At 34.9% G+C, this 20062-nt stretch overlaps 1 protein-coding gene across 1 annotated transcript in view; it reads right to left on the bottom strand.

The window, feature by feature from the left end:
- The window catches only part of NLN (neurolysin), a 30710-nt gene extending 12810 nt beyond the window's left edge, over positions 1-17900 (bottom strand). The window contains exons 1-7 of the mRNA XM_026865850.1: positions 17853-17900; positions 12519-12775; positions 9879-10027; positions 4414-4521; positions 3360-3462; positions 2490-2650; positions 1022-1157 (exon numbers count right to left, since the gene is read on the bottom strand). Coding sequence (XP_026721651.1) covers positions 1022-1157; positions 2490-2650; positions 3360-3462; positions 4414-4521; positions 9879-10027; positions 12519-12775; positions 17853-17854 — 916 coding nt within the window. The 5' untranslated portion in view covers positions 17855-17900. The remainder of the gene's footprint in view (positions 1-1021; positions 1158-2489; positions 2651-3359; positions 3463-4413; positions 4522-9878; positions 10028-12518; positions 12776-17852) is intronic.
- Between the last annotated feature and the right edge of the window lie 2162 nt (positions 17901-20062).

Raw genomic sequence — 20062 nt, forward strand, 5'->3', positions numbered from 1 at the left:
TTATATATGCCCATTTAAATTTACAAAAATATATTGAGTAGAAAAGAGGACAACCTACTTTAAATAAACTTAAAAAAAATCAGGTAGTTCTAACATTGGATTATAAATCAAAATTAAGCACAAATTAATTGACAAATACACAGATAATTGGTGTTGCCAAATACGGAGCTGAGCTCACACCGTAACAGGAGAATGCGACAGAATTACTGGTGAAGGAAGAGGCATATTTGAGCGTCTTTACTGATGTATAAAGAAAAAAACCCCACCCCCACCGAACAGAATACATTGCTGTACAAATTATTCTGAGTGGTGTATTTATATGATATATCAATATACACTCCTAAATGGTATTAGGACACATTAAACACATACTATTCTGTGGAACTACATAATTTCAGAAGATAAAGGTTATCTCTATGCACAAAAGCGGGCCCACTGAATGTAAACTCCCCATTAAAAATTTTCAAGGTATCTCTGTTTTCAGATTGAATTCCTTAGCAGGCTTTTAAACTCCATTCCAGATTAATTTTTTTCAATTGTCATTCCAGATTCATTTTTTAATTAAACTCATGGAAGGTGCATCATCATATACTGTAATCTTTCATTATACTTAATGCAGCTGTATCAGAAAAAGACACTAAGGCTACAGACAAAAAAATTTGCAGCTAACCTAAGGGAATGAAAAGATGCAACTGTGACGCAGCCTCTTGAACTGAAAAAAATGCTTAGGCTGCACATGCTATTCTAGTTCTGAATTAGGATAATTGCATTTTGGGGTAGAGGAAGACATAATCACTTGCCTATACTGACTGTCACAAAGCAGTTATTTTCAGATTTTTGTCTTCTGCTTCCCTGTGTTGGAGCATGATCTAAAAAAATATATGCCAGAACAGAGATAACAGAGAGTTCCTCTTATATCTAAACATGATGGACACTGTGACCCACTTATATATTTAAATTTATCTTGGCTGAGTCATGTTGCCACACCAAATATAAAAGTTTGTTTATAGTAAGAACAAACCTAAGAAGGCTGTTACGTTATCTGTGCTCTTTGCAGTGTTTGCCTCCAGGACAAAGTTGGCATATGTGTTATAACCAAGAAGCTCTGCTACTTTTGCCCTTAGTGGAAGCACTTGCTGAAGAATTTCTGTGTTCTCCTGAAGTAAAAAAAAAAAAAAAAAAAAAATATAAAATGCATGTTAGCGAAATAATTATCTGAATAATATCTATAATCATAAGAAGCAGCAAACATTTAAAATTAAACACTCTAAAACGTAAATATGGAATAATGCAAATTTACCTGGATTCTTGCAATATTTTGTCACAGCATTTAATTGCACGTAGCTAGTTTTCTAGTCAATCTGAGTCATTACTCTCCCTATTTATCATCCATTTTAATTAACGAAAATATATACCATTTTCTTTTAGCATAACAACAAACCTTTCACTGTTACAGAGTTTCTTTCCTTAATCAATCATTTAAATGTGAAAGATAACAGGGAAAAGGCTGAAGCAGGCTTAATTGCTTGTTAGTGTTGAAGACAGACTGCAAAGGAATTAGTAAACAAGCTTTGAATGTTGTCACAATTCCCCTCTTTTTGCCACTCTGACAATAGCAGTCAGAGAAAGAGAGCTGAAATACAAAAAAACTTAAATGTGGTGGAGGATCCCTGAGGACCCGCAAATGTAACTGTTAACCTCCAGTTCTGAAAAGTGGGCTTTCTCTGGGAAAAAAACCACATTTTTTCAAGCACTAGATTTGAGGATTGTCCCCCAGTTTTAACAGCAAATCCGTTTAAGTGTGCTGACTCGCAGAGTATTCGGTTCTCGGTGCCATTTTATCTTATCTTGTACTCTTAACATTTCCCAGCACTCCAATTACAGAAGCTCAACTCTGTCATTGTTCTATAATAAATGGCTCGTAAAACTGCCCAAACGACACTTCTTTCTATCCTTTTCATTATTTCTGTACCTGTCTAGCTGCCTGGTCTCATCAGTATCAAACAAATTATTTGTGAAGTTATTTCTTATTTTTGTAAGGCATGTTTACAGCTACTTTTCAGATAATTCAACAATTTTTAATTAAAATTCGGGAGTTTTAACATCTAATTAAAATTCTCGTCAATAAGCAATGTGTTAATTTCACATTGAATCACCTCTACTTTATAATTAAAATGTGGGCTTAAATAACCTCTCAATTCTGAAGAATTCCAAGGCACTACAGAAACTACAATCAGATATCCTTCACTGGGAGGAAGGTGCCAATAAGCAGCTGCAGAACACTTTAGGGAAATTTGGCGAAAGATGAAAATCCTACTTCTAGCATCACTGAAACTTTAAGACACATACACAGACAGGCAGATCATAAACTTCTACGATTAGTCTTCAGAAATCTGAATAAACTGGAGCAAACTCAAATATAACATTTGAATATCTAGCTCAATGTTTCAACTCTGTCATTACCCTGAAAGAGTCAATACATGACATACCTCTTTGCATCTTGAGTTAAAGGCATACTCCATTTTTCTCCTGGTTTCTGAAATGCAGCACTTCTTCATGACAGGAAAATAGTGGGGATACTTCAAAGTAATTTTATATTTGTCTTCCTCAGTCTTCTCTAGACTCTTAAGAAAATCATCAGGAAGGCCTTCTATAGAACACAATTTAATAAACAATGCTTAGCAGAATTACTCTCTCTTTCTGTGAGATTGTTGCATTTGTTTTGCTGTAATCAAATCTGACCTCAGAAATATAACTCCTCTTTTTACAACTATTTACTAAAACATTTTCAAATCTCAACCAAGCAAAATAAAAATTGGAAACAATTGTGAGCAAAAAAGAAGTATATGTAAGGGTACCAGATAAAAAATGAATATGATAAAAAATCTCTGTGTTAACAAAGCACGTTTTACGTCATGCTCTTCTGATAATGAATCCCCAAATTCTTTGTCACATAGAATCTCTAGATCAGTTTAAATGACTAAGTAGCTAAAATATATTGCAGGACGGAAAAGTTTTTCCAATAATTTCCATTAACGTAATACACAGGGGGCTGCCTAATGGTGGAGAACTGAGAAAAGAAGCAGAGAAAAGTTATGAAAAACAAAGTAGGACAGGTAAGTAGGACGCTAACTTGATACAAGGCAAACACTTCAGGAAGCACAAAATGTATGATGAGATCATAAACACCTGCAAAGGGTAATTCTAAACTGGCTTTGGGGAAAGATTAAGAAGGAAGCAGAGAAGGCTGGAGAACAGTCAGAATTTCACTTGGTCTAACACTCATTCACTGGGCCAAAACTATTACTTCAGTAAAACAGGAAGGCTGAAGAAATGCAAAGAGCAAGCATACTACTCACCAAGTTCCTCCTTAGAAAATACAAGAAATGCATTTTCCTCATTCAGGTTTTTGTTAAAGTCTATACATAGTTCACTCAATTTTTTCTTCATCCTCTTTATTTCCTGTATCAGGTATAAACTGAACTTAGTGGAAAAACAAAAAAATCAAACTTGGTAATTACTATCCTCCACATGAACAGAATTTCACTTTTTCCAGCTAGGCTCTCTACTAGTCAACTGTGAATACCAGCACTGAGCAAGTAATACACTGCAGGTAGCATCATACTTCAATCTCCCTCAGCCTCCGTTTTATCTTTCTTTCAATCCTGAGGAATATTGTTGCAAATGAAGCCTGGGACAGGGCTATAGCTCTGACATTTCAAATGTGTTCTCAACTCAGAGGGGAATGAACACAATGATGTTCACAGATCATGTTAATGTGTTAAAATTCAATTATTTTCTTTTATTTGAAAATCCTAAATTGCAATTTTAAGTGTCAAGGGAGTGAAAATGCATGCAACCTATTGAAAAACACTCATTTAGAGTTCATGTAGTTACCAGTAGAAGAACAGACACCAAATAGAGAACTTGGCAGACTATCATTAGACAAGTTTTTACTTAAAACTAATTCCGCTGTTGTTTCCTTATGAAATATTTCAAAATTCCTTTAGAGGTATCTGGTCCCCTTAAGCAATGCAAATACATGTGAATGAAGAATTATTACTTTCTGCAAAGGGTGAAATCTTGGCTAGAAATCTATTTAATTTAGACATTCTCTGTAAACAGAATATGTAACAAAACTCTTCTGGTTAGGCTTCTTTTACTCTAGAAGGCGGGGCATACCACCTCTATCCACTGAGTATCATGGGTATATAACAGATTAATTAAAAAACCTTAAGGTGACTGAAGTTTAAATAATGGATCTATAACTAAGCACAGGTAAGATCAGAGCAGTAATTAAGCAGGTCCAAAAGCACAAAGTTCAAACATATGCTTATTATAACTATTCAGCCATAATTTCATCCCTTCAACAGTTTGTCACCTTTGCTTTATAAACTAATAGTCCATATTTACATTCTGCACTTCTTTAGGAAGATGGAGTCCATTTCTTTTTCCCACTTGAACTGATTTCTCTAGATATCGCTTTGTTTCAGGCTTTACATTTTCAAGATTGCAGGTTTGCTGAAATGACAGTACAGAATAATTGAATTTACAACATGGTGTAAGAAACATACCAAGCATTACAAGGGTCTGAACAGAGCTGCTCTGTAATAATAACATAATAATAACAGTTCAGATTTTAACATGAAGGACTTTCCAAAACCAGTTACCTTATAAAATACTATTCTTATATTATTGTAGCATGATTTTAAAATAACCTTATTTTACCAAGTAAATCAGCACATTTACATGTTGTCATAATGGCAAGCCCTTTATATTACTTAAGCTTACAGTTAAGCTTTTTCTGTAGAGATTGCTTTTTTATACACTTGAAGAAAATCAGTGCTATAATGTACCTTAAAACTTAGATGGTTTAACAAACATCAAAAGATTAGATGTGTCACTGAAGGTTATCAGATGGCATAAAAATCTGAGCACACACATTTTCTGTTTCAGAACAAATCAATCAGTGACATCAAATAAAACCATATTTCTATGTCTGGTTATAGCATTACAAAGATTCTTGAATGGTCATTTCCTAAAGTAACCAACATTAATAGAAAGATGCTGGTTGTAACAGAGCATGGATCAGCCCTATGAGGGTCTTCCTCCAAAATGAAGAAATTTGCTGTTTTGCTCTAAACTGAAAATAAATGCTGCACACAGCCTAATTTTATCTTCCCTCATCTAAAAGTGAACATTTTAAAAAAAAGGTATTAAAGGCCTTGTTAAAAAGGACATATATTTAAAATCACCTTAAAATATGCAACTGTTGGAATTAGCTCTATTTGTTTTAGTAACCCTCTTGTCAGCTTACCTACATACAATTAATTTTTGACTAGCACCACTGAAAAGTAAGGACATTAAAACATGCAAATTTTATGAAAGAGTTGCACAACTGTGTACAGCTGTAAACTAATGACCTGACAGGGCAAATTACCTCTCTTCCTTAAACAGAAAAAACAAGAGACAGGAACCTAATTGTATTCCAAGAGAAAATAACTAAGAATAAAAACACTGAAACTGGTATTTTTCCTACTGTCATTTAAAAATAATCCACACAACAGCACATAAACAGTGTCTACTCCCACCAGTGCCTTGCATATAGGATCAAAAAAAAAAAAAAAAAATCCAACAGAAATTAGTTTTTAGAACCATGAAAGGGCATAGAATGGTTTAGCTTTGCTTTCACTCTGCAGAATCACAAATCCTGATAGCATTATGCTACAGGAGGACTGCTAAGCATTAGTACAATTGTGCCTAAAACTCTTATGCATATACCAATAGTCTATATGCAAGAATTTCTAAGTCCAGAAAAAAAAAAAAATTACAACTATCATTTCACTTCATAATAAACTAACTTTTCTAAAGCAATAGGCAGATTTAATTTAGTTTACCAATACTGTCATATGATAAATAATGAATATATTTTTTCTTTCTAATATTATCTGTTTACAGGTAATTTTTAAAATAATCCACTGACTCATGAAAAGATAATCTAACTACTATGGGTCACCACACAGCTAAAGTCAATGATGACTGAGCTATGTGATTGCATCGTGTACCCTTCACCATGGCTGTGATTTTTTGCAGCACTCAGCCATCATGTTTCATTTGTTCAATTTTGTTTTTAAATAAAAGGATGTAAATTGTGAAAATCTCCTTTCTGGAGGAAAGTAAGTAAAGAAAATCATGCCCTCTGTCTTCTCCAAGTCAAACCTCACGTCCTTATACTAATTTGTGATAAATGCATAAAAGCAAGCCACACAAACTCCCTATGACACCTGGTCTTTCTGCTCTGTTCCTGGCAAAGAATACTCCCTGAAATTCTGCAGCTTCATGAAGATATTGATGCTATGATAGGCGTGTCAATGCTGTGATATTGAGTACAAAAATATTTGTAACAATCAGAGTTTTCACAGAATGTTTCACAGAATGGCCAACCCACAATTCCAGGGTTCTTTTTTCTGACCTAGGACTAGTGTGATAGAAAAAGCACACCTTCAAAATGATAGAGGTGAAAAATGCAGATACTATCACTACATTAACATTTGTATTGTGTTAACTGTGTTGCAAGGCTCAAAAATATAAAGACTGAAGGAAAAAAAAAAAAGAGTAATCTCTACAAAAAGACACTGCATTTATTACAGTAACAGCTAAGGATTGTAAAAGTCTCACAGAGTTATTTAGGCATTGTGAGGGATCTCCCAGCTCCTCCATTGGTCATATGGAGCTGTCATGCTCCTGAAAACCTCCTGGGCCCAAACCCAACAAAGATTTTAAGCAAAAGAAGGGAATTCACAAACACTAAGCCCTTAAAGCCAGTAAATATTGGCCCCTTCTAAAGCTAAGAAAGAGAAAGATTCTTCCGGGAAAAAGGAGAAGAAAAGTAAATTAGTGTTCTTCATCCTTCTCTTGATGATTATACCTGTCTCCATACACTTCAAAAGAAATCAATATTAAATAACTTCTAGTGTTAATATTCGTCTTTGTGAAGTTTATCTGCATCACAGACATGCTTAAGATAAGGATGATATACATTCAAAAAGACCTGTCAGGTCTTTAAGGATAAGGAAGCATATAAACCCTCACAGGCACAGAAACCAAGGGTGCTCTGTGGTCATCTCTGAACTTTGGCCTGGTCAGGATGGTCTATGTCATCCTGTGTTTCTTTGATGAACAATTTGCACAACAGATGTGCTATTTTCAAATATACTATATGAAATTTTGAAACTTCCTAGAAGTTTTAGTATGGTTGCTGTTGATGATTTATACATCATTTCATATTTGTTTTGGACAACCATGCTACCTTATTCCATGAAGAAATCTTCAGGCAGAATAAGAAACAAAACCTACTCAGAATATCAGGAATAAAAACTGCAGCAGTTGTTTACATTAGGCTGAGTTTTCTGAGGGCATGTGGGTGGAGAAGATTGGCAACAATCTTATGCTTGCCTCTGCTAGAGAACATGTGAGATGTTAGGAATATTAAAATTTGAAATTATAGTTTCACTACCAAGTTCACCTTTATTCCAAGTTTCAGACCCCAAAATAAAAGTTTTCTAATGAATAACATCTGGAGCATATTCAGCTGCATATATCTATGCAGGAACTTTTTCCCCTAATGTGTGGGAAAAAGAAAGAGGCTAGATTATTTATTATTTTTTTAAAAAATTAAATACAAAAACCTTACGTAACTTCCACCACCACCAGTTCTTAAATAAAGCAGAATTTAAAAAGAAGTTGGAAGAGTTGTTAAATTAAAGTTCAGTCCTCATTAAAGGGAGTAAAGACATTCAGGATGTGACTGAGATCAAGCAGATTTACTCATCTTGAGTCGACTGACAGTATTATAAATAACATGGGAGTGTGAGAGCCCTCATTCTCCTCACTGCATTTTAATCCAGCCCCTGTGCAGGATCACGAAACTGAATTCATATACCTGAGCTATTAAATCCTCAGTGATGTCATGAAAAAACAAATTTAATCAAAATGTTCTACTGACTCATTTAAACTGTTAAAATTATTCCAGTAAAACATCTCTGTTTGTGGAAGTCCTTTTTTTAATGTGCTCCTGGAACCTGACTTTTCAACTAGGTGTTTCTAACAGGATAAGACATTAGAAATTTAGCAAAACTTAACAAGAATTTTGTGATTTGGAAATATCAAGACTTGATCAGCCTGGCAGTATTGGCATTCACATCAGTTCTACAGCAAAAACTGATACTACTTTCATAGTTACTGTGAAGTTGATATATGCTCTTAGGTTGCATCTCTGGAAAACTAATACCAAAAACATGCTTGCATGCTGCAGTTATGCAAGAAAAATCTCTAAAAAAATAAAATGGAGATTTAAGCAACAATTGTAGTTGTTATAAAAGCCAGGTATTGCTGCAAAGGAAAATAAAGTAGGAAAGAACCAAATGAAAACAATTAAAAAAAAAAAAAGAAAACACCACCAGCAAATAACAGCTGTCAGTTTTCACTAGCTATTAATCAGAAATTCCTGTAAATTAAAAGTAGACAGATATACAGATCTGGCAGATTAGCCCTAAACGTAGCTGTGTATACTATACTGGAAGGTGGGGAAAAAATCACAGCAAATACTACGTATCAAACCATTTAATTAATATCAACAGAGCAGGGTAAAAAAAAAAAAAATCAACATAAGGCACAGGGGAGAAACAAAATCAAAATAAGGCACTGTCTGCCAACACAACATAAGGTCCTCAAAATGGGATTATTAAATACCTCCACAAACATATAAACAATAGCCAGTTAGAGAAGACTTGAAAATGTGCGTAGAAAACACAGCAATAGAAGACAATGGTATTGGAAGGTACTTTAATAAGGTGCTGCAAATATTGTTCTGGTTCCCAGTCAACACTGCAAAAAGCAAAAATGACTCCAAGATATAGGGCTCCAATGTATTATGAACATTACAAGAAGGTTAAAACATCAGTGGGGTTGAAAAGGAATATTCACGTATATATTAGCTTTCACATTAGATAGCTTCCCAGCATTAAGTTACACTTTTGGAAAATTATTACTACATGTCACTAGATGCATTTAAACAAAACCTGGTATTCTTGCTGTTTGAGCTAAAAAAGAAAACAGTACAAATCAAGAATACAAGATACCTGTAGGTGCTCAATTATAAGGGAAGCTAAACAGAAACACAAAATAGATAGAAACTAGTTCAACAATAAATGTATCTTTTAACTTAGTTTTATTCTGAGGCTTAAGCAATATATGAAAAATATACAATGTAGCTGTTTATAATCAGCAGATAGAGGTAATTTCAGAGGTCACTCCCAGTTATATGTTCTCATTAAATTTCATAACATAAAATTGAACTTTAAAATTTAAAATTTTCAACAACTTTAATAAAGCATAATTTTGGACACAAATTCAAAAGCACTCCAAGCCAACCTAAATAGACCACTAAGTTGTCTCTTTTCTTCCTCCCCCCTTGGTGATGCTCCAGACAAACCAGTTCAGGGAGCTCAGCCAACAGAAAACAATACATTTTATTTTTCCTGATGGGTTTTCTTCTAGTTTAGCTTCCTTGTACCAGCTCACTGGAAGATTAGACAGAAATCAAAGCTATTGCAATGAAGAGAGAAGGATACACACACCCAGACACGAGAGGCAAAGAGTGGGAGCACCAAGTTACACTGGTTTAAGTTTTTCTGGAACCACAGCCTTTTTGTATCACTGTGTCTCACTGGCAAGATTTGACTGGCAGGGACACAGGGGAAATACACTAATAGGGATCTTGAAAAGTGCTGTGGATACTAACTTCTTTAGAGAAGAGTTTTTCACTGTTGGAATTTTCTGTACATTTCCACAAGTTATGCAGATATCATGAAATTTACCTGCAAATAAACAATCTTCTGAAACACATCTTCTCTCATGCTCATCTCCACATCAAAATGAGAAAGCTTTTTGTCAGCTTCTGTACTTGCTAAGCGTACCTCTTTGTCAGATGAGACATGCTGGGGAAAATCCAGCATGCTTCTTTCCACTGTTGAATAAAAGGTAGTAAACACTTACACAGAAGGCTATAAATGCTTTAAGGATAAGAAACTTCCTCCTTTCTGATATATATATAAGACATAAGAAACAAGTACCCAAAGCAACCTGACACTTCAGATGAGGCTTGAAGCAAATAAAGTGATTACAGATAATGTAAAAACAAATAGGTGAAAGGACAAAAAACATAAACTATTATAACAAATAAACATTTTACAGAAACTATCTGTTAGTGAAGACTAATTATCTCATCTTCTTACTTTTTCAAAATTAACTGAAAGGTGTATAAATGATACACGATTTTTGAAAGATGACCCATTTGTAAGTGAGGACTAACACTGTTTCATAGCTGGCACAGATGCTTTCATGTTATCATTTAAAGTAAAAAGCTCTGAATCTTTCAAACAGGCCCATCTGTCCTGAAGTTATTTTTACATTGTTATGAGAACAGTGTCAAATCCTGATCTTCTCTCCTTTAAGGAGAAACAATAAAGCAAACACAGAAGATGCTGTCTATGCATTCTGAACTTCTAGATATAAGCAGCTGATTAATACTACTTTTTTAGAATACACTTTTTGAAGTAAATCCTTGCTTATTACAGGAATATTGCACCTTATAACAACATTGAATAGAAATCCTAAAATAGAAATGAATCGTTATGACCACCTGAATTAACTTGATTCAAAACCAATTATAATTTCACTCCTCTCCACCAAAAGCACATTTTAGAGTACAACATTTTAGGATTATTTAAATCTTTGTAATTTTATGTAATCTGAAGTTGTTTTATGAAGCCATGAGATACTCTCAGCCCTTCAGAGACCTCTGGAATGCAAACATGGGCATATAGTTCTTTCTGAAGTCCACAGGAAACCTTCTTTCCCCCTCCTTGTCCTCATGCCAAGATGTTTCACAATGATGAAGTGACTATTGGCAGCTTTCAAGCAAAATGGAAGGCCCGCTGCCATCTGTGTCTCTTCAGATAATAAGTTCCAGTTACTGGGACAGGTCTTTCAAGTACATGTGAAAGGGACATACAGGCCTTAAAAATCCAAGGTTCTAATGGAAGTCTTGCTGCAGTAATACTTCCTTATCATATGCCAAGAGCTGTTTCACAGGTAAGCCATGCTAATTTCACATACAGCTCTGAAGATTAGTATTAAAATCTTAAATATGACCCACTACTGCAATAGCATGTAGAGCAAAAAAGTACATCTTGGAAGATACAAATCTTGGTGGCTATAGTGAGAAGGTGATGGCCACTGTTTTCTGAATCAAACACAGATCTTGCTTCTAATTTAATTTAAAGCAGAGAGTTTTATATGTTGGTGAAAAGGCTTACAATACTTATACCGAATACAATAATTATATGAAATACATTGGTATAACTAAAACTGAATCTGACAGGAAGCTGTTTGGATGAAGATTACTCAGTCTTTCTGCCAGCATCAACTCCAGTCAATTTATTGGATGTGCCTAAACTGTAATTCTAAGTAATGCGAAAGCCAGACTAATATTACAGGACAATCATTTGAGCTGCAGGCTGATCTTTTTTGCTAGGTGAGGATTTTGCTCCAAGCCAAGGTGGTTGTTTCCAGCACTTCTATTGTTACTGCATTTTTTTTCCAGAGGATTTAAGAGGACTTGAAATTGTATTATGCAAGCAACTTTTTGAGAGTCATGCAGCCACCATCCAATAGGTTTTTGAAAACAAAGCCACTCAAGACACATTTTTATTCTTCCTGTCTCCTCTGACTAAAAATTATTAAAGAGTTAACTGAATGACCTGTGTTTGACCATTAAACTCCATCCATGTATTGGCATGTCTTGATAATTCGTTCAGAACAATCTAGATGTGACTGTATGACCAACAGCTCTTCTTGAATTCTTCAAGGCTTGCAGGCCAGAATATAAAAGTGAGCAAGTAAAGCAGTCTTTGAAAAAAGCATTCCAAAATTCCCCCAATGTTAACCATCACATTCTCCACTAGGAGCTTATCCACCTTTCTATTGTTCCATTTGACTTGCTTGTCTCATTCTTCAGTGTTTGAAATAAAGCACTGCTTACCAGGTTTGAGTGTGCAATGACCACTGTAGATACTGTAGTCTACACTGCTGCACATTATCCCCTAGCGCTTGTACACAGTTGGAAAAGAAAATGTAACTGTGGAGCTTCACGTACAAAAAGAAAACAGGTGACCAATGCAGTTCTCTGGATGAGTAAAATAGATCAACAGTACAGTTCTCCTAATTGTTACTTTTGTCTCTAGAATAAAGCAGCAGAACTTTGTTGCTGATCACAGTACATATAGCTACCAGGTTCTGAAAGATTATTAGGACCAGATGACCCTTGAGATGTCTCTACACATTCTACACAAAAAACGCATGAATCATAATTGTAAGCAACAGCTATCTTTTCTCAATGTTTCTTTATGTGCAGATGGAATGCCCTATGTAAAGAATCACAGAAAATGTACACTAACCTGTGTATTCCACTTCCATATCTGCCAAAGCCTGTATAGTATTTTCATGTGTTATTTCACCAATATCAAGCATTCCAACACTGTCATATACATGCTTTGTCTTCCTGATTAGTTCTTCTGTTCTTGTTCTAATTTGTTCTGGTGACAGGTCCCATCTCAAAAGGTTTCGGCCTGATGATATGTATGAAGAAGCCTTGAGCTGGCTAGCAGTTTCTTCTCCTAATGTCATTCTCAACACAAGCCGTGGCCCAATGGACCTGAAAGTACAAAAATGATCTCTGCATAGTAAGATTCTAGTTCAAGAGGTAATTTATAGTAAAGATTTTTCGAAAAGACAACAGACCTTTAAGAATTACAGAATATTTTTAGAAGCAAGATCAAAGTCCTTTTCAGAGCTATAGTTTGTCCAGCAGGACCATACACAGCCATTACCCTTATCAATTAAGTCTAACGTTAAATAAATCTCAGGTCTGCCTTCCACCTTTTCCATTTAGAGGATGACTAAGTGGGGACAGAGATAAAAAACTTTGGTACTGGCAAAACCAGGCAGATTAAGTTATTGTTCAGTCTTCTAAGAAAAACAGAATTAGTTACTGAAACTGTACAGAAACAGCTACTATTTGCATTTTTGAAATAAGGAATACAATCCAGATAGTGATTTGTGGATTATGAAGACCAAGAACTGCAAAGATGCACAAAACAAAACACACACACAAAAAGTCATTTGGTCATGTTCATTATAATAAAAGATTTTATATTTATATGGGATGTCTGACATTATCAGGCATGGGAGGAAAACTTTTAGTTGTAACTCACTTGAAAATTTATTCTTTTAACTGTTGTGGATTTTACAGTTTCACCCTATTGACAGAAAAAGTACATAAGTTTACTGGAATTTATGTACTATTAATTCCGATTATATAAATCAACTATATTTCACCTTTAACTAGCAGAAAAGTTTACATAAATAATTGATTTTAGTGTGCTGTGTAATCAGAGGGTGCCTTTTCACTAATCTTTTTGACAATATTAAAAAAAAAAAAAAAGTGACTTGGAGTAACAAACCCACACGTAAGTTAAGAAGATATTGGCTTCAGAACTACAGGCTTCTACACTCTCATGCCAACAAACCAACAGTCCATTTGTATAAAGGAGAAGGATACAGACTCAGGCAACTGACTGAAGTGGGGCTAATAGAAATTCACAGAGTCAACAAGATGTCTACCTGGCTACTACATTAATAGCTCAGTTATATATGAAGTAGTTGTTGAGGAAGATAATAACTTGATAGTATTTAAAAGAGAGCTTGTATTCAAAGAGTAAAACTTTCTGCAGTGTTTAGTATCACAGGAGCATCATAGGAGGATCTCTGGCTGGCAGAGACTTACTATCTGCCTCCATACTTCAGTTGCATAATTTAAAAAAAAAAAAAAAAAATCACGTTACAGTAGTTTTGACAACTTAATATTTTCAACCATAACTAAAGAAATACAAGAACACACAGAGAGGTTGCTACTAAAAGGGATGTTTACTTAAGACTATTTTACATTAAATACCTTTTTCTCTTAATGCTATCCACCGTACCTGTATTAATTTTATTGCAAAACCAGTATGGTATGTGCATAAGTGCTTAGACAGGTTTTGGCATATAATGCAGGGAGCATGCATAAAAGGATAGGCAATTTTAGCCTGAGGGAAAAACACAGCAGAAGAGTGAAATGCCAACAATCTGAAAAGAGCCACACACAGGCCTTCTGTTTGAAGGCAAGACTTTTCGTTAAAAGTCTCACTCATCTATAAGAGGAATTATCTAGAAATAGCACAGCCAAAATTATTTTTATGAAAGATTAAAATGAAAGACAATGTTTCTATCTACACTTTATGTTGAGAATTTATTTTTCCTTGTTACTGCAGTTTCTTCAAATCCTCCCATACCATTGCAGGTTTCCTTTCTACTGGCATATAGAAACATAAATGTTTAGAATATTGATGATTTAACTATGAAAATGGAAACTAAATAAAGAATAGTCCTTCCACCTCTGTTCCATCTCTCTGAGACTAACTCAGTTCTGACATTAATGTCTCAGTAGCCTCTCCAATGGACTACTAGAAACTTTGAATCTCAGAAGTTTACGATAAATGAAGCTGCTTTCATGAAAGAAAAAAGTATTAGCATTCTCAGAACATATTAGTTTCCCATCATCCTAACCCACTGAATTCTATCTTGAATCTACAAATCCATTAAGGAAGAGTACTTCATTAAGTCATGAACAGCTTCCCACTGTATTGCCCTATGTCTATTTTTTCACACATCACTAGTGCAGCTCTGGCACAACCTCACGCGAACTGAAGGGGAACCTCCTCAAAAGTAGGTTCAAGGCTCTGAACTCTACATGCTTCCCCCTACCCACCCTAAGAACATCAGAAAGAATATGAAATTGTCAAATTAGGGTCAAAATAAAAGTAAAATATAATTAAAGGAAAACAACAGCCTGAACATCAAAGAGAACTATGCTGAAGTGCAGGATATGAAGCAGATACTATTTCTGAAAATGAACCTACAGCTTTGTCATTCATTACCTTCACCTAGACATGTAGAAAACGCAGTCCTGTCACTAACCAACTACATATTATCAGAAACAAACACTAACACAGTCATGGCACCAATAGCCTGTCCAACAAGTTTAATAACTGAAATTGGATTGATTTAATGAACTTGAATGCAGGTCCCCGATTACTGTAGAACACTACTTTTAAATACCAAAAAAACCACCCACTTGATTTTCTTCGCATGTTACCTAGTTGCACTAAGGAACACACATACAAGTTTGACAGCTGCATAAATGATTGCCATAAATGCCAGCAAGTGGTGGTCTATTTGTTAGACAGGAAAATTCAGAACTGCCTAGTTTTGATATGCTGATACCTTGTCTCCTCCTGCTGATACAGGGAAGCAGTCATTTATGTAGATTAACAAAGGCAGCACAAACTCAGAAAGATCTGCCAGTCGACCAAACGAAGGTGATCCTTCAAAAACTGTAATGTAACATTTCACATAAAACCAATCACTACATAAAACAAGACATGTGTTGCTACATTTCTACCAGTCAATCAGATTGTACTTGGATCCAATGCAACTGACATCAGATTAACACAAAACAATGTGTAAATGAAAATATATGTATAGGGAAATCCTGACCATGTCTTTCATGGTTTAGTATTTCATATTTTTTGTCTACATAAAACTATAGATCAGTAAATTCCCCAAAGTCCATGTATCATACTGCAATAAAATCGATAATTTACTAACTTTATTTTATATGCTCAAGAAAGAAACAATGCCAAGAGTAAAGACTAAATAAAGAGACAAGAAAAGATAGCTAAAATAGTATTTGACTGTTTCAAAAAGGCTCTGCAATTACACCTGCCATGTTATTAGAGAGAAAACTTTACAGTAAATTGCATCACTGAGGAAAACTTTAACTTCCCAGATATAAACCGGAAAATAAATTCTATGAATAAAGTTAGGAATCGGATGCAACAGCAAACAGCTTTCTTCAAATAGCAACTGAACGAAGGAGACACAGTTATTATTTTAGGTTTGCTTTTGGTAAACAGCAGCAACATTATAGACAGCCAGCCCCTGCTTGGACTGAGCAATTAGAAGCTGATTCAGTTTAAATTAGACAGAAGGATAAATAAATGTAGGACTGATATTATGTTACATGTATACTGCAATTACCCCATGTGGCCATGGGTATGCTGTTGCTAATGCCTGAACAGACTAGTTCAAAATTTTTAAGATATTACATTCAATTTTCTCCAGTACAGTGTAGAACAGCAGATACAACTAAACAAGCCTGGGTTAGGGATAAGTTTCATGCCCAGCAGCAGTGTTGTCTTAAGATATTCTTCCTCCTTCCTGTTCCTCCCTCTGTAGCAAATTTTCTGTGCTTGTACACCACTCCATCAATGACAGCAGCATAACTATTGGTAGGGTTATATTATGTAAAGAGTCAGGGCAGATACAGATGAAAAATTAAGTGGACCAAAAAAACGAAGGGGAGGCAGCTTTTTTTCAGCTTGCCATTCACATCATCTATTTGATGTGTGACTGAAACAGTTGTGCTGGCCTAAATGAAGGATCAAAAATGTCAATAGCTACCTAAGCCTGCACTACTGCTATGAAATTAATGGATTTAGTCTAGCAAAAAAAGTCTCAAGATGATTGCTGTCATTAAGCATCCCATTCAAACCCCCCAAAGTGAAAAGAGCTATTGATGCTAAAAGACAATACTGACATAAGAAAAAAATAGAATAGATTGGTCATGTAAGCTAGAATTTTAAGAGATGTTTAAAACTATCAGGGCAGTGAGATTCTGAAATGGCTGCCTAATAAGCACCAGGAAGTTAGAACACCTCTGTTTATACCACAGAGCTTGACAAGCTTATAAAACAGATTGTATTACTTGGTTAACTAAGGTAGCACAGGACTAAACTTGATCACCCCAAATGTCCCTTCCAGTTCCTATGTTCCTGTGAGGTCTTTCAAAATTAAAGCACTTTTATTTACATTGTATTTTTACTATGAATATCTAACTGGCCCCTAATGGCAACTTGCACTGGCCTTTTTCTTGGGTGAGTCCTATGGCATCTAATAATGTCAGTGGAATGACATACAAGGCAGACAAATATGCATTTGTGTACTGCTTCATCCATCTATGAGAAGTTCAGGTGGAAAAGCACAGGTTTGGTTTGGACTTTCAGCTACAACAAACAGCATTATAGATGCAGCTATTTTCACAAATTATGGTAGTGATCTGTCACTCACAAATGCAGTAAGAATGATAATTTCTACCAAAAGCAGTGGAAGTTAAGTAACAACTTAGAAGCTTAGCAGCTACTTCTAAAATAGATTTTTAAGGATTTAAAAAAAGCTTCTAAGTTACAGACTGTAATCATAACTATTTTTGCTAGAATGCCAGGTAATTTATTTTACCAACAGATCTACAATTTGATCACTTGCTGCTTCTGGAAAATATAAATTTGATTTGATTTTAGAAAGGAGAAGGACTTTTAAAATACTCTATTGCAGAAATACAGTAGCCAACATAATTGCTGCAAAGATAAACAAAGCAATTTAATTTACAGGCTGTTTTTTAACTAGTGCACTATTAAAATAAAATTGGAAAGCCACAATCTGTGAAGCAGAAGCAGCAAAGGGTAGTACCAGCTTTAGAAAATACAAGCACAAAAACCTACAAGCTTGTCCCTAATATGTTTTTAGTAACTGATAATCACTTCATGATACAGTTAAGATTTAAGCTTGCTTACATATAGATAGCTATGACTCCATCCAAGATTCTTTAATGATACTTCCAGTTTTCAAATTAATCTTCACCTAAACAATATTATTTACAATGATAAGTATAATTTTACAGAATAAAGTGTATTAACAAATGTATTTCTGGGAAACATATATATACAGACCAGTTTATTGTACTTGTTAATAGATCTGACTGTTTCATGTAGCCACATAAAAATCAGAATATATCAGTGTCATATAGGATGGAAAACTATTATATTCTTTGCTGACAAAATATCTGGGATAACAGCTTCAGGGATAAAGTAGAAGCCACAATTTAAAAAAGAAGAGAGAAAGAGAGAGAAGGGTCTCAAATTCAGATAATTTAGTCATCTTCTAGTTTTTAAATACTCTAACAGCAAATAAACACACTTCAGTTTTTCTTGCTGTACCTTATTCACTCTTCAGGGGACATTCCTAACAGGTAGAAGTAAGAGCAGATATCCAAACCCAGTGAACAACTTTTTCAATCAGTAATTTACTGTATGAAGTTCTGTAAAAGCTGATAAATTAAAACTAAGAACAATAGGAAGATCATTTTGATCTTTCTATCTTTTGACACAGCAGATAATAGTTAAACACCACTTCCTAGTCTTACAGGCTTTAGGAGAACTAGCACAGCATGCCGGAAGCCAGTATTTTGTATGGGAAGAACATATCCATCAAGTAACTGCCGGTAACACTCACAGGGTCTCAATGTTTTGACTCCACCTAGTGGCCTTGTAAAAAACCCCCAAAACCAGACACGTCTGAAAGACAATACAAAAACTGATAGTTTGCCTCAGTACAGATTATTTAATAATTGAATAATATGCCATATGTCGACATACCCGAAAGTAAGACTCCAGTGCTACCAAGCATATATAAATGATAGCAGAGAGGCATAGTTTAAGCAAAGCTTTAAAATAGTCAAGCCCCACATGGAATTGAATACTTTTTTTTTTTTCTTTCAATGAAGAAGTTAAAAAGCATTTCAGAAACAAACCACAATGAGTATTCAGATGCATGTAATATGTAAGATATGTGTTCTCAGGATGGATTTTAAGATGGAAATTTAATAGGCTAAAATCTTTGTATTATTTAGAGATCCTTAATTCTTGCTTACATTTTAAGTGTATCTTCATACTGTTTCCCTTTTGACTCAGTTTCAAACAAGAAGTAATTGTGTATTTTATAGTAAAGCAAGGACAAAAATCAAGTAAACTAAGCAGAGGACTGAGTAAGTCATAGCAAAAGCAAGGGAGGGGGGGGGGAAGTCCAAGAGAGAACAAGCAAAGTACAGTTCGTTAAACAGCTCAAAATTAATCATAGGGCAACATTATTTCAGTTGAGCCAAAGGAATGAGACTACAGCCCTGTAAGTCATCACTTTTTCTTGCTGGACAAGCACATCTGAAGTCCTTGTTACACTTCACTTCTCAGTCCTTTCATCTGTTTAGCTCTTGATAGCGTATGAACAGTGAATACATGCTTTGAATTCCTGGGCCATTTTCCTTAGAAAAGTACTTGGCTCTGTGTCATGCCTGTTCGGCACAGACAGATCTCACTACAGCAAAAGGATAGCCTGTTTAGGACTCCCTAATTTAAAGCTCTATAACTGTCATTAGAAACGGAGTTTTTTCCTAAACTGCATTTGAAGGAATAGAAGAAAATCTAGCACCTTTTCACACTAAACCATTAATTTTGTCATTCCACCTTTCAGAAAAAAAGTTCTCTGCAACTTAATTCACTGTACACTCTACACTGATTATACTCCTATAATAGATACACTTTCAGCTCTTCAGATGAATGTGAGCAAGCCAAAAAGTTGCAAGTTATACAAACATTTTTAAATGTTTACTGATACATACATAACCCTCAATGCTGCTTTTATGACCTTACTATCTGGCAACACGTTTACTGGTTTCTCTGAACATCAACAGCGAAGTAATTGAAAAAGGCACTCTGTGGCAACTAACAGAAAATCCAGTCCAGACTTTAAGTAGGAACTCATACATGCATGTTTGCATGTCACAATTTACTTATATCCTCTCCCTTTCCCCCACCCCCCTCCAACAGTGTTCATAAAAACGGAATTTGGAAACTGGTGTGATTTACTTCCACAAGACGAGGTTATTCCCACACAGTAGTCTGGAGTGTAACACATAGAAGGGTCAGGGTACTGTTTCTGCAGAGTGTCT

The sequence above is a fragment of the Athene cunicularia genome (assembly GCF_003259725.1).
Source record: "Athene cunicularia isolate RWA chromosome Z unlocalized genomic scaffold, athCun1 chrZ_part1, whole genome shotgun sequence".
In the NCBI taxonomy this organism is placed as follows: Eukaryota; Metazoa; Chordata; class Aves; order Strigiformes; family Strigidae; genus Athene; species Athene cunicularia.